At 32.5% G+C, this 14,574-nt stretch overlaps 1 protein-coding gene across 2 annotated transcripts in view; it reads right to left on the bottom strand.

Moving 5' to 3' along the window:
• Usp2 (Ubiquitin specific protease 2) overlaps positions 1-14,574 on the bottom strand; it is an 89,335-nt gene that overhangs the window by 46,250 nt on the left and 28,511 nt on the right. For both annotated transcript variants that reach the window (XM_035351316.2, XM_035351317.2), the window contains exon 2: positions 10,328-10,423. In XM_035351316.2, coding sequence (XP_035207207.1) covers positions 10,328-10,423 — 96 coding nt within the window. The remainder of the gene's footprint in view (positions 1-10,327; positions 10,424-14,574) is intronic.

The following is a 14,574-nucleotide window of genomic DNA, read 5'->3' as shown; positions in this document are numbered from 1 at the left end:
GTGATTGAAATTGGTGAGATAATAAAAGTATAATTTGTTTTATTACTTTCTATCGCTACTTTCGGTAAATTAGTTACAGCGTTTAGATAATTTCTCCAGTTTTTCAAAAACATACCATTCTGCTGTTACACAAATCAACAAAGCATATGTAATTTTTGAGAAATCAGTACTGATCTGTGGATCTGAATTATATTTTTTGAACATCATATTTTTTGGGGAGAGCATTCGAATAAAGGACCCGTTAAATGCTTTGAAATAAAGTATGGAATATTACCTTTGTTATAATATTTTTAGTAGAAATTTAATGTCATATGAGTCCTTGTTCTTAAAATAGGTACACTGAAGAAAAAAAAGACATACAATTTCGCTGAATGTTTGGTTTATTTGATTACGACAAAGAACACAAGGGTTATCTTCCTAAGGGAAGGGATGCCTTCGTGGAGGACTTTCTGGGGGAAATGACTTGTATACAGTGATATGGGGAGAATCCCCGAAGGCTCCTATGCAACCGGCCCATTCGCGAGATTCAAACTTTACCAATGTTCAGCGACTTTACCGCTCGGCCGCTGGTGGGCCCTGTATTTATGGTATGCTGATTGAGATTTGATTTCAGCATTACTTTTTTTTAGTGTTGTAAATGTTGTGCAGGATTGCTGCTTCTATATGCATATATTAAAACCAATTTAAATCTTATCTTTTTATTCTTTTGTGTTATAAATACGCAATAATTTTTAATGCCCACTGCACAAGGCATAAGTATTTTATTTCAAAACGGCTGCAGTGTGACATGACAATATACAGGGTGATTCAGAATTCATCATCAATATTTGGTGGGAAGTAGAGAATAGGAAAAGAAGGAGATTTCACATAGGAATGCATGGGCGCATATGCCATGAAGTAGGGCAAAATGACCCCAGTTCAATAGAAGAACACATAAGAAGGAAGCAGTAAGGAAAAAAAACATTTATTATCTTACATGTAACATTTCTTTGCATCGGTTTTATAGACTTACAAGAGGTGCTCGAACTGCTGACCATGTGCTAGAATGCATGATTCACAACGGCGTTGCATGGACAACCGGATCTTCTGGAATATGCCTGACATTTACATGCATATCTGCAAGTTCATTCCACGTATACCGGTTCATGTTACTTCTACAAAGTCACGTAGTCGAATGACGACTGGCTGCACACGTCACACAGCTATGCTTATGTAGCTGTGCTTTAATATATGGGAAGTTTCGTACACACAGCGCCCATACTTTCCTATGTGAAATCTCCTTCCTTTCCTATTCCCTACCTCCCCACCAAATATTGATGATGAATTCTGAATCACCCTGTATAATATTATACCAAGTGGGTTTAACAGAATAATTTATGAAATTATACTATTTTGCTTTTGCTGTTGATCTAGTTTGACTTTTATGAAGTTTTCTAAATTATTCAATACTTTGTGAATCGAACTAAAATGTGAAACTTTTTAATTCAGTTTTGGAGTGATTAATCAGTTTTACCGTATAAATAAATATTTTTTACTTCTTGCTGTCTGTAACTGTACTTGTACTGTTGTTATTAGGAAAATGCTTTTTGAGTTTATAAACATGTTTTTATGCAGACAGTTGTCACAGATCTACCATCCTTTTGCTGGGACTGTAGCTATAGACTTTTCCACTAGGTGGACAATAAGTTCAAAGCAACGAGCTGTCCATCTGATGATGTAGCATAGCCCAGTGTTCAGTTTAGTAGACTGAGGTGTTTACTAAGTAGATACAGATGAAGAATTTTAACTAACATTGACTAGCGTAAGATTGCCAAAATGTCAAATAAATTTATTAAATCTGCAGTACATAATAACCACTATAGTACAAGAGAACTAATGAATCCTACTGCTACTCGCGCATACTTGAAATTTATATCCTGCTATGTTTTGAGTAATTAAAGATTATACATAGAAAACTGTAAGTACAATTTCAAATAAAATTTGTTTCTTCTTTGAATACGTAAAATAAAGCTTTTAAAATCCTTTTGTCCGCATTATATAGGTACAAACTTATAATGTAATGAATTTGTTGACCGGCATTGTCAAATTCCTGAGAGGGCCGGATTTTTACCAGATTGTTCTTACTGTATTTGTGTTCAGGATTGTAACTAGAGACTTGGGGGCCTCTGAGACAACAGCTGATAATAGAGCTTCTCCTTTACTGTTTCTAACCTGATGGTTTGATTTGATTAATTGAGATTACGGCAAAGCATACTAGGGCTATCTGCCTAAGGGGAAGAAGACTTTCTAAGGGAAACTGAGTAGTATACACGTTAGACGCGGAGAAAACTGCGAAAACACCCATACAGCTAGCCCGTTCGTCTGAAACTGAACTCAGGCCGGAACTAGTGTTCAATGACTTCCAGTGTTCAGTTGACCGCTCTGCCTCTGGTGGGTGTTTCTAATCTGATTCACTTTATGTATTCTAATCATGGTGAATAATTTTCTTTATAATTATAATAGCTTTATGCACTTTAATCAATTGAAAAATGATTCGATAAATATCTCTCCCTGATTTGTGCTACTATGTGATTTTGTATTCCGGTTTAATCCTGTTATATTAAAAAATGCATGATTCGCGAAGCTGTTTGATGTATGAACGTAATATCAAACGCGTGCAATATAATTAAGGTAATATGTTTTCTAACACGCTATTCAGTATATTTTAACTTTGCACTTGAATTATATAAATGCATGTTTTCTAACTGTTAAGCACGGCATTCCTCAGTTATCCATATCTTGACAATAGATGTACTATTTCAGATTACAAAGACTTTGAAACAAGGTTTAAGAACAAGGCTTTTAAAAAAAAAAAAAAAAAAAAAAAAAAAAAAAAAAAAAAAAAATCGGACCGTATAATTAAGAGTAAGACAGTCAAATGTTTCCAGTTTTTTTTCCTTCAATTGGATAGCTTAATTAAAGTTTGCTTATTTTTTTTGTTTAGTCAGAATTATGCGGTTGAGACATTTCATCATAATGTAAGGTATATTTTAATTTTATAGCAGTTATTTTAATTTAAAGTATTATTCCTATCTTTCCTAGATTCAACTTACAGCTTCCTACCAGAATGAGTTTTTAGTATCACATTAAATGCAAATGAGAAAGAGAATAGCATTTAAATCAAAATCAACTGACTTCAGCAGAAAGAGTGAGGATTCCTGAGCAGCGCGCGTTTGCCTTTGGGCTACGTCTCTCTAAGGTATTATTACGCTCGGCCGTATTACGTGCCCTTTGATAGTTCTCTGGCTAATTTAATATTACGCGCAAACTAGTTTAGAATTGCGTTAGCTTCGGCTAAATCTCTTTAGTTAGTCATTATTTCTTACATTTTGAGTTTAAGCCCAAGTGAATGCTTTTTCCTAAGAAAAGGACCGACTGTTCATCTTATTTTAAGTTATGTAAAGGGTAAGTAACCCTTCTTGAGTTTACTTTTCTGTTCTTGGACGCAGTTCACTAGGTTCCTAGACACTTAATTTAACAGAATACAAGTGAAGAACTCTATAATAAGACAAACCTAAGCTTTACGTCTAAGCATACATTGCATTACATGTGCCAGACCGGAGAGTTTCAGTGTCATTTTCGCTCTACGCTTTCCACTCTCGCACATTGTTTTCGGTTCTTTCCGGAGAATAGTGCTATGACCAAAACAGCAACAGCATTCGGACAGTTTCAAAAAAATAGCAAATTTCTATGTTTCCTTTGTAAAGTATTCATTTACATTTATTTGCCAGTTGTTTTATGTTAATTAGCTTTTCCGTCTTTCTCTCTTTCCTTTTGCGTGCCAGAATGCTAATTTCTAGTTCGCGCTTATTCAAGTGAGGAAGAAAGAGACAGTATTTAAAAGAAGGTTTCAGGTGGTAGAATTAGAGCGTATTCCGCCTGCTGAAGGCAACGTTGGCTACTTGATTCTCTTGAGAGCAGTTTATCTGCGGGGTTGCGCTGTTCTCACCGTTAAGTTTGTTACACCGATATTAAATCGGAGCCAACTGGTTCTAAATCGGTTAATTAATCGGAGCCAATGGCAATCCGGTTTTCCTCTTATTTGTTAAATTTTTCTTCGACGCATTGAAAAATACATACATTTGTATGCAAAAAATTGTAAACTTCTATTATTTCTTACTTCAGCTTGACCCTTCGTGGTTCTTTTCCGATAAATTTCGTAGCCTTGCAGAGAAATTACAAGAAATTAGTTTCATCACGGAATTTAGATGTTCTTTGGTCAATCAATTGGGTCTTATTAATTTTCATTTGTGAGAAAAAGCTGTTCACATATAAATGGAAAGCCGAATATTTTTAGCGCAAAAATTCGTAACTGAACATATTTATTTTTTGACCAGTACGAATAAAAGCTAATCAAATCTGTACGATTTATGTTACACTGTAAATTAGTTAGCTTCATTTATAGGTTTTCTAGTGCGTTATTCACAATCGTTTTGAAAGTCATGAAAGTGATCGAAACTTGGTTGTAATATTTCCAACACATTTCAATAAAGACATAATTAAAATATATTGGCCGGCCACCGGTTTGAGACCACTGGTTTACGGTGCTTAAAACATTAAAGTGATAAATTTCTGGCAGAGTTTGTGAGGATTTTCACTGAAAAGCAAAAGCTGCCGCTTTAGATCTCTATGATTCAGTTTTATAAACATACATTCCTTTTTCAGTAGTCAAAGTTATATTCAGACCTTTAACCACAATTTGCTTAACTAAAGAATTTGATTCATCAGCAGAAACATCATTACGTATTCAAATAATACGATCAATCAAAAACGTATAGAACTTATTAATTGCTTAATTAATAACAGAGTGCATTTGAATGTAATTCTGAATTTTTACTTCTGAATATCAATATGCCTTATTCAGAATCATTTCTTTCCTAATCCTTTAATTTAAAAAATTTTTACGCTAAATTTGCTTGCTTGAATTTATGATATAGAGTCAAAAGTCGTTAATTCGGACACCCATAATCCGGAATCATCTATAATCCGGACCTCAAAACTAAAAACTTTCTGCGCATGCGCCGCATTGACACATGCGCATAGGCGTTTACGCGTGCGCGCAAGACCTCTTACGACTGCGCATTTGCGTGTGCGCAAGCGCAGAATACGTTTTCGCGTGCGCGTTTTATGTATAACGAACGGTATAAGCTAAAATTATCTAATTATCTATTTCAGTTAATGTTGATGATTGCGTTGTTCCTTAATTTTCGAATTGGATCCGGCTTATTATTTTTTGCAGACTGTAAGAGCAATACTATAAAAGTAAACTTGAACTTTCGATTATGTCAAATAGAATTTCCGAATCTGGAGCTCCCAAAGGATCGTACAAAACGAAAGTATGTTTCGATGTCCATCAAACAAAAAGTGGAATTGCTGCAAAAAATGGATAAAGACATGAAGAATGTGTCAGAGAGGTTAGTGAAAACGAAAAAATTTCGATTGACAAGTTATTCGGTATTCTCGGCACAGCAATTAAAGGGACTTCAATAGCGGAACTTTGTAACTGAACAAAAAATGATGTCTGTTTATAGAATTAAAGAGAAAGTATTATCACATAAAGCGAAGCAACTTAAACAACTTACATTGAAAGAAATGTTTAATAAAGTAAACAAATAAATATTAAGCTTTTTTTTCTTTTGTAAATTTTGATACCCTTTAGATCATAATTGTTCTTTTTCATAAGTTACGGTTTCATATTTTTAATTTTAGAATTTCTGCATGCCATCTTACGCGATTTAAACTGATGATCTATAATCCGGAAAAATCGATAATCCGGAATCGCCGAAGTCCCGACGAGTCCGGATTAACGACTTTTGACTGTATATGGAATTCTACTTGTAATTTCCAAATGAAATAAATCATAACTACTCCTACTTTGGAAAATTCTAATATTTACTTATAAATAGGAGAGAAAGCAATGCATTCAATACTTGCATTTAAAATTTAAATTGCATCTATATTTAAAAGACTAACTCTTCTTTCATACAATTTTTATCCATGAAGTGTCATATTGCTAACTTAGGTTGCATCATATGAAATATTGACTTAAATTATTTTTATTATTATTCTTAAAAAATCTAATTTGCAACCAGTATTCCTTATTTCTCTCATTCAATCAAAATTCTAACTATATTCCCCCACCACTGAGAAAAATTCAACAGTGAAAAAGAAAAAAATTCATTTAAACTGAAAATATATGACGTTTGTAATAGTAATTTATATTTATCTAAAGATTGTCTGAATAGGTGACTAGCAAGTTTGTACCCTATCAATTTTCTCAGTCGGAAATTCTCGAAGTCTTATCTACTGCCAACAACATTAGTGCAGCTCACAGAATACTTCAATACTGCTGTGATGATAATTGGCAGGGAACGACAACAAAAAATATAGACAAGACTCGACTACCACTTGGATGTGTATCGCATGATCATATATAGAACACGGACACATATAGAACATTTAGAATAATGGGACACATATAGAACATTTAGAATGTTTGAAGAAACTTCATGATTATCCTACTTTTCTTATGTATCGTTTGCTATTATTGAATGTGTAATAATTATAAAAATTACAGTATTTTGAAACCAGATGAACCATTTAGAGTAGCTGCATACAGCTTCTGAATCTCAATTAAATAAGCTTATTTTAAAGTCCGTTTTAGTACTCGTTCACTGGAACTTATTATACATCAAGAAAGAAATTTTTAATTTGTTAGTGCTGATTCTGTTTTGCAGAAAAGAAATGAAATAAAGAAAAAGTCCGAAATTAACTTAATAAATTAGTTTGAAAGCTACAAATGTTTAACTTTATGTAATATAATTTAGAATACTAATTCAATAAATACCGTTTACTTAACTTCAGTTCTCTTTATTTCCTTTTAAACTTTACTTTTTTCAGTAATAATTTCAGTAACAAATTTTTAATTTGTTGCAATTAAGGCAAAAATAAATTTTTTTGGATATATTTCTATTTCAGTAACGTAATTATTATGCAAAATTATTTAATTATTATGCATAATTATATATAATTATTAAAAACTGTAATAATTATTACTTCTTTTAAGCATTCAAAGAGTATATTAATATTATCTGATATAAATATATGATCTAGTCAACTGTACTTTAAATTGCGTGTTATTATTAGCGAATCTTTCATTATCTCGCCTCCCGCTCCTAGAAACAAAAATGTGGAATGGTTATTCTATATTATGCCAAATTTAAGTTTTATTACTGCTCTTAAATTTAAATCGAAAATCGAAAAACAGTATAAAAACATAAAATCTTTCTTACTAATTTATTGCTGTTCCTTTGAACTTTTTAGATGCGACTATATACTGAAGGGATTTTACTAGGCATCTCTTCATCTATTATGAAATTAATATTTATTCCTCTTATTTCTTATCCCTTATGGAAAGACCTTTTTCTATCATCCTTAGCTCTAATATGAAATATATTCTTGTTGAAATGTTCGTTCCCCCTTTTTTTTTTTTGTAATATAATATATTCTTCTTCTTCTTTCGGACAGATCATCGGCCGTCTGGAGACTGTTTTCCGGATTTGCTTCAAGCGATGTATTGAATTAGTCTTACATACTTTCGTAGAGCTACAAATAATCTTTTGCAGTCCTTTGATTATGCCAATGGAATGCAAAAGCTTAATTACATTCACCCTTTTCGTACGCCAATCATTTTAAGATAATTATTCTTAACAGATAACGGTCAATTCATCAGTTTAAATATTTTAAAAGCACATAATTATTAATAAATAAAGCACACATGTTTAATTGAAAGAAACTGATATGAGACGAAAAATTAAAGCTTGTGTAATTTAGAATTATTAAACACCGTCAATTATTAGAAAACTAAAAAGTGTACATAAATTACATTTTCAGTCTAGTATACAAAAAAATTTTTGAAATCAAATCAAATCTGGAATTATGTCGGAAATTTTATAACTTTAACCAGAACATAAAACAAAAATGCACAAATGTGCATTTAATAGTGATATTTTTATATTTTGGAAAAAACATTATTTGTTTCTAAAAGATCTTTTTTAAAAACAAGTTTAGGTACTATTCGGTTTCGAGGGCCGTAAAAAATCGCCAAACTATTGTTGATGCCAATGCTGCCAAAAATAATTGCGGCAACCCTAATAATTGCGGCAAGAAAGGAAGTATAATAGTAAATAACTATAAGATTGATGTTTTAATTTAAATGAAAGGTTAATTTCATATAATAATTTTTATTATTATAATTTATATGAAAAAGGCTAAACATGACTGAATGGAAGCATAAGAATAAATAACTATTTCAGATCATTATTATAATTTATATAAAAATTGCTAAACATAACTGAATGGATGCCTGCATCGCTATTTCGCTACCGACTTATCGCTAAAGCATAATTTCATCTCGTTGGTTGTTCAAACGTATTTTTCTATAATGAATGATGCCTTTTCTTTAAAAATATTCTCGGTAAAGTGCAGAATCGCTCACTTATTTGTTCGCCGCTTTTTACAAGGGTAAAAAAATTGGATTTTTGTCAATTTTCTTTTACTTTTTAAGTGAAAATAGCTCGATGTGTACATAGATAAAGTGAAGGGTGTGCGCAGTGCCATTTTTGTGCAATTCTAGGATTTTTTTTAAGTGAAAATAGGTCGATGGATACCGAGTATGTGCAATTCTTAAAAACGCGTCAAGCAGTGGGTGATTCTGCACTTTAGCAAATTTCTATTGCCAACTTTTCGTCATGGGCAATTCCCAAATTGTTAAATCCATAGGATATCAATAAAGGATGTAAAATCAAAAAAGAATTTAAAAATTAAATTAGTATTTCAATGGCGTCTAAAGAAATATAGAACTCGCTGCAATTTTTTTACGGCCCTCGAAACCGAATAGTACCAAATTGGTAAACTTTTATTCAAAAGTTGACAATTATTCTTTTATTCAAAATCTAATGATCTAAAATCCATGCATTTATGCAACTATTCTAAAATGGATATTTGTGAATCATTTTGTATTTTATGTGTGCATAAAACCTTCATAACAATCCGCTGCTCTCGGTGTTTCCTTACTTTACTGACGTTTATACAGTATTTACAATAGTTGGAAGCCTACATGAAATGAAAGAAAATATATTTAAAAATGTATTTTGAAGTTAAATGCACTTATGTCTTGTAGGGTTTCCCTTATTTTGCATAACAAATTTATTTTAAGTTTGAAACCTTTACTGAACTTCTCACCTTCCCCTCACATTTTCTCGCCAGGATGTAAATTTAAGGTTAAGTGAAGTGCGTATTTAAACGGGTGAATCTCTGAGTTTATTCAGAGCGTGTTTTCGCTAGCTATTGTTTCGCTATTACGCTAGTAAACCTCTTGACCATTTCGGATTATCATCATGCCTGTTAGGTTTTTATGAGTCAACCTGTTAGGCGTAACTTATGTGCTACTTATTTTAGGTTTTTGACTTGAATTACATTCTACGTTTTTAGTTTCACCGTAAGTTGCCGGCCCATTGTAACGCACAAAGATCGTGCCTTTCTGTTAACTATTTGAATTTAATTAAGGGTTACTTTCATCCTTCTTCTGGGCTGGTATTTATTCACGCCTGCGCGAGAATTCACCAGGTTCATTGTAGGATCTAATTTAGTTTATGTGGAAAAACAGAGAACGATCCTACAGTCTAACCTCTTTCTTATGCCTATTTAAAGAATTTTACAAGCATAGAAAACTATTCGTAAAATAAATTTACGTATTTGGTCTCTAGTATAACTCATGCATCATACACGATTTTAATCCTTTATAGTTCATATGTCGTTCATTTAAAGAGAAAGTTTTAAAACAATAACTTAATCAATTTAACGCATAGAGATTACGCAGAGCTTAGTACCATGAAAAGAAAGGATTCGCATGTCATTTTGTATGGGAACTCTGACGTATTGCTTAGTTAAGACAGGGCAAAAACCACTAAAATATCCTCCACACAGAGCGTTTCACCGTCGGGTCAGTGTAAAATCAAAAATACTTTGCTATTCAAATTTTGTTAATTTAATAATTAGCTATCTCCCAAAATGAACATTTCACGACTAAATAGTTGCTTAATATACCATCTGAAGGTAGTAAATCTTGGAAGCTCACACGTATCACATGAGTGGATTCAAAAATGCATTTCTCGAGAAATTTAGCCTTGTACTATTTAGGTATTAAGGATGTTTTTGAAAAATATTAAATATCATTTTTATTTTAGAAGGCTAATTCTAAAATATTTGATCGAGAATTAATACTTACAGTGTTCCCGAGATTGACGAAGCCAACTCCCACTCCAGGTTTATCTTCTTCATCAGATATGGCTTGCGACCAAGAACTTCTTTTACACGTTTGAGTCTAAAAACGAAATCATTCATGTTAGGTTTCTTCTTAAATTGAAAATAATGGTAGTTAGATAAAGTCTCAATTTTAATTTGCGTAGAAAATTTTAAGATCACATTCAGATATTAATAACCATATAAGGTATTTCACCCGCTTTCTTAACATGCCATCGTGGTGCAGTGGTCATCACCCTCGGCGCGTATTCGAGAGGTCCGTGGTTCGAATCCCGACGAGGGCATTGCTCATTTTTCACGTCTTCTGCTTCTAAAATACCTAATGTCTCTACAGTGGCGCCCGAACTAAAAAAAAGTGGTGGATGGTGATTCTTCATCACCAGGATTTAGCGACTGGTCCCCTAATCCTCAGTCACCCTTTAAAAGGGGGAGTATATAAAGTATTTCTCCCACCTTCTTGGCACGCCTTCGTGGTGTAGTGGTCAGCACTCTCGGCGCGTATTCGAGAGGTCCGTGGTTCGAGTCCCGGCGAGGGCGTGCATTGCTCATGTTTCGTCTTCTACTTCCAAAATACCTAATGTCTCTAGAACCAAATTGAAGTACTCTGCTTCAATATGCATTATGCGTTCCCACTCCCCAAAATACAGAAAAGGCATATAATTCAAGATTTTCTTTAAAACAATAAACTATTTCAAGGTTCTCATACGTGGTCCGATTAAAATAACTTTATCAATACTGATTCAGAAGTCAAACAACAAAAATCATATCATAACTTTATCAATGTCAGTGAGTATTTTAAAAATAGAATACCATGATTTACCGAAATGGTATTAATCTAAAAATCTACATTGAAATTAGCTCCGCGATTTGATTTCATGATAATGAAATAAAGACACTCTTAAAAATATAATATTTCCTTAACTTCTTAGCCTAATGAAAATTTCAAATTTTATCCTGTTTGTTAGATTAAAATATAGTAAAAGAGAAACAGCGTACACCAATAGATAACTGAGCCCTAGGTCACAGATAATGTACCGTAGATCACAACCTTTTCTTAGTCCCCAGCTTGGGAAATCGCACCATATAAAACTGAAGCTTCTTTTCCTGCTCAACTACATTTGCTTCAGCTGATCTCCAACATGACATGAAACACCCATTAAAGAAGTAGGAACGTTTTTTAAACTCCCCTATTTTCTAATCTGTGAATATGTTATTCTCTTTTGTGCCAATATTTTTATGACATTTGTATACTATAGCAATATTTTAATGTTTTGCTTATACAAGTTTCTAATTTTATTTTCAGTTCTTCAAAACATTGTTTCAGGTAATTCTCTTCGAATCAGGAATTAGAAATCGAAAATAATTTTCAGATCCAGAGTACAAAATGAAACTTCTTAAAATAACGATAATAATTTCAATAAATATTTATTTTTTCATAATAAAATAGAATTTATTTCTTTTCGTGTTCTATAATCTAATAAAAGTTTCATTTTGACATTTTGTACCCAAAATAAAGCACCAATTAAAATCTATTTAATTTTAAAACGAAAAATCTAAATTTTATGCTCTAATGTCTATGTAAAATTATCTTTTAATTATAGAGAAAAAGAAATAGAATTATTATTAATAGAGAAAAAGAAGGCTGCAACAAAACAAAGTTTTATGTAACGAATAATAGTCAACAGCAAAGGAAAAATTAATAAATAATATGATTCCTTTGAAATGTGTGACATATTATACAATACTTAAACTAAATCAAGAAAGAAAAATTCAACAATTCAAAATTTTCAAAGTGTATGAAACGTTTTGGTCGTTCATTTTTAAATTAAGCGTATGAACTTAAAAAAAATTATCTACAGTTATATAATATGAACAGCGAATTAAAGTCGCAGTTTTAAACGAAAACTGATGAATATTTAATTAAAATTTTACAATTATCTCTAAAGTCATTATGTCTCAAACCAGAAAAATTAATATTTGTACCAATTTCCAATCAAAATTAATTAAAATAAATAACTGACGAATTTGTCGCTGAGTTTGCTGTTAAGGATAATCCTATTGCAACCAAAAAGTAACGAATGTATTAGTCTTGTCAGGGCGCGCATATCTAAATTTACTGTTATTGGGATTATATGCGGAGATCTAATTCTGTAATTTTCCATCAAAAGCCAAAAGTGAGAAGGTTACCTATTTACTTCGGCTGTTTAAATACGGCTTCAATGCATAATAATATTTAATTCATTATAATAATATTGCGACTATAGTCAGTTCTTTAATTTGGAGAGGACTATATAATACAAAGGTATTATACACTATTTCCCAAATACATAATACAGCAGTTACAATAATATATAATTCAACACATCTTTATGCAATAGTATTAATCGGACACCCATTTATTACCTCAAACAGCTTGCTTTGTTCCTGCAAGGATGCTACGATGTCAGTCTTTCCAGTAGATTTTCTTTACTGGTTTCATTAATAAACAATAGTTTTTCTGCACTTTCGCATAGTCGATGGCAAAACATTTAAGTAAAAATCATATCTTGCATATTTCACAACCTCATAATCTTTCTGATATGCATTTGATCATGCTGCAACTGTAACTTATTCTGAATAATTAACGCCATCTTGACTAACGACGTAAAATCGGAACATGACTGTCATTTGAAACTTGAAAATTGATTTTTAAGTTTCATATTTAATGTAATTCACTATATGCCCCGTTCTTGACAAATATATAATAAATTATTGCAGTTACATCAAATGTAAAGCTATAATTCATAATATTTCTATATTTAGTGTTTAATTGTTTGCCTTTTCGTTTGAAGATATTTTTCGGCTGACTCCAAATTTTGTTGTTCAGACAAACTATATTTACAAATTATAATCTGTTATTCCACCTATATCAGCATGAAAACTTATGGAGAAGTAAAACTCCAGTGATTTGCTTCAGATATCAGCAACTCGACCGTAGACAGTTGTGTTAATGCTATCTTCCAAGGCTTATCTAGAGTAGACTTCTTTGACGCTATGTTACAAACTATGTAAATATTGACAAGGTCTCTTGATCTACAACTGTAAGCTATTCAAAGAAGATAAAGCTCCATGCTTAATGTCTTTAGGGAACCTATTGTAAAATCTAAAAGATGACCTGTCTTCCCCCCCCAAAAAAAAAAATCTGGTGATAGAGGAAAAAAAAATCTTTCTTATCTAATGCAATTCCCTCCAGTTTTCTTCGGTGAACGGGGCGGGGTGGATATCTAATGCTAAGAAGCAAATTAGAGAACCAAGTAAAGGCCGACCTCTAGGAACCATTTAGAAGCCGAAGTCACTGTTACGGATGCCCGAAATAAGGACAACACGAGTAATATACCAGAGATTGGCCTCAAAATCTCAGCTAGCAGGAAAATGCAAGAAAACGGAATTTTCGCTTCAGGAATTAAAAGTAGCATTTAATATTTTGGATCTTCTGCAGAATTTCTAATAATTAAGATACTAAATACTCCTTCCACCACAAGGCCCACCAGCGGCCGAGCGGTAAAGTCGCTGAACAGTGGTAGTTCGGTCCGAGGTTCAAATCCCGCGAACGGGCTGGCTGCATGGGTGTTTTCGTGGTTTTCACCATGTGTAACGTGTATACGAGCCAGTTTCCCTTAGAAAGTCCTCCACGAAAGGCATCCCTCCTCTTAGGCAGATAGCCCTAGTGTGCTTTGCCATAATTAAATACACCACACCACCTTCCACCGCAAGATGAATTTTCAGTTACATTAAACCCGTGCTGATGGATACAATCGCTATCAAATTTATTGGCTTTTAAAATATAGCTTTTGGAATAAAAGGCAATATAAATTTAATTTTTAATCAGTTGTTTCTATAAAAGAGAACTGCTTTTCATCACTCATCTCCGAAATTTTGGAGACTTAAATTTGTGCCTCTTGCATCAAATGCTTTCTATTTCATTTCAGCGCGAAGTTGACATATCCTTTAGCCCTTTGGCTCCGAAACTCTTAAGATGCATGTAAAGACGGAGTTTCTCGTGTCATCTGACGCCCTTCTTCAGATAGATCCCTTTTTAATAGCAAATTTCGCAATAAAATCTTTCTGAGAAGCAATTTCTAAAGGAGTGCTTACAACAGTATTGAAAAAATGGAAAGAAAGAAAACAGATACTTCAAGCAAAACTCTTTGATGGAAGTAATAGATTTCACTC

This window comes from Stegodyphus dumicola, chromosome X1, assembly GCF_044657685.1.
Source record: "Stegodyphus dumicola isolate Sdum_Otavi_A_Nest chromosome X1, ASM4465768v1".
In the NCBI taxonomy this organism is placed as follows: domain Eukaryota; kingdom Metazoa; phylum Arthropoda; class Arachnida; order Araneae; family Eresidae; genus Stegodyphus; species Stegodyphus dumicola.
This window is presented reverse-complemented; position numbering and strand designations above follow the sequence as displayed.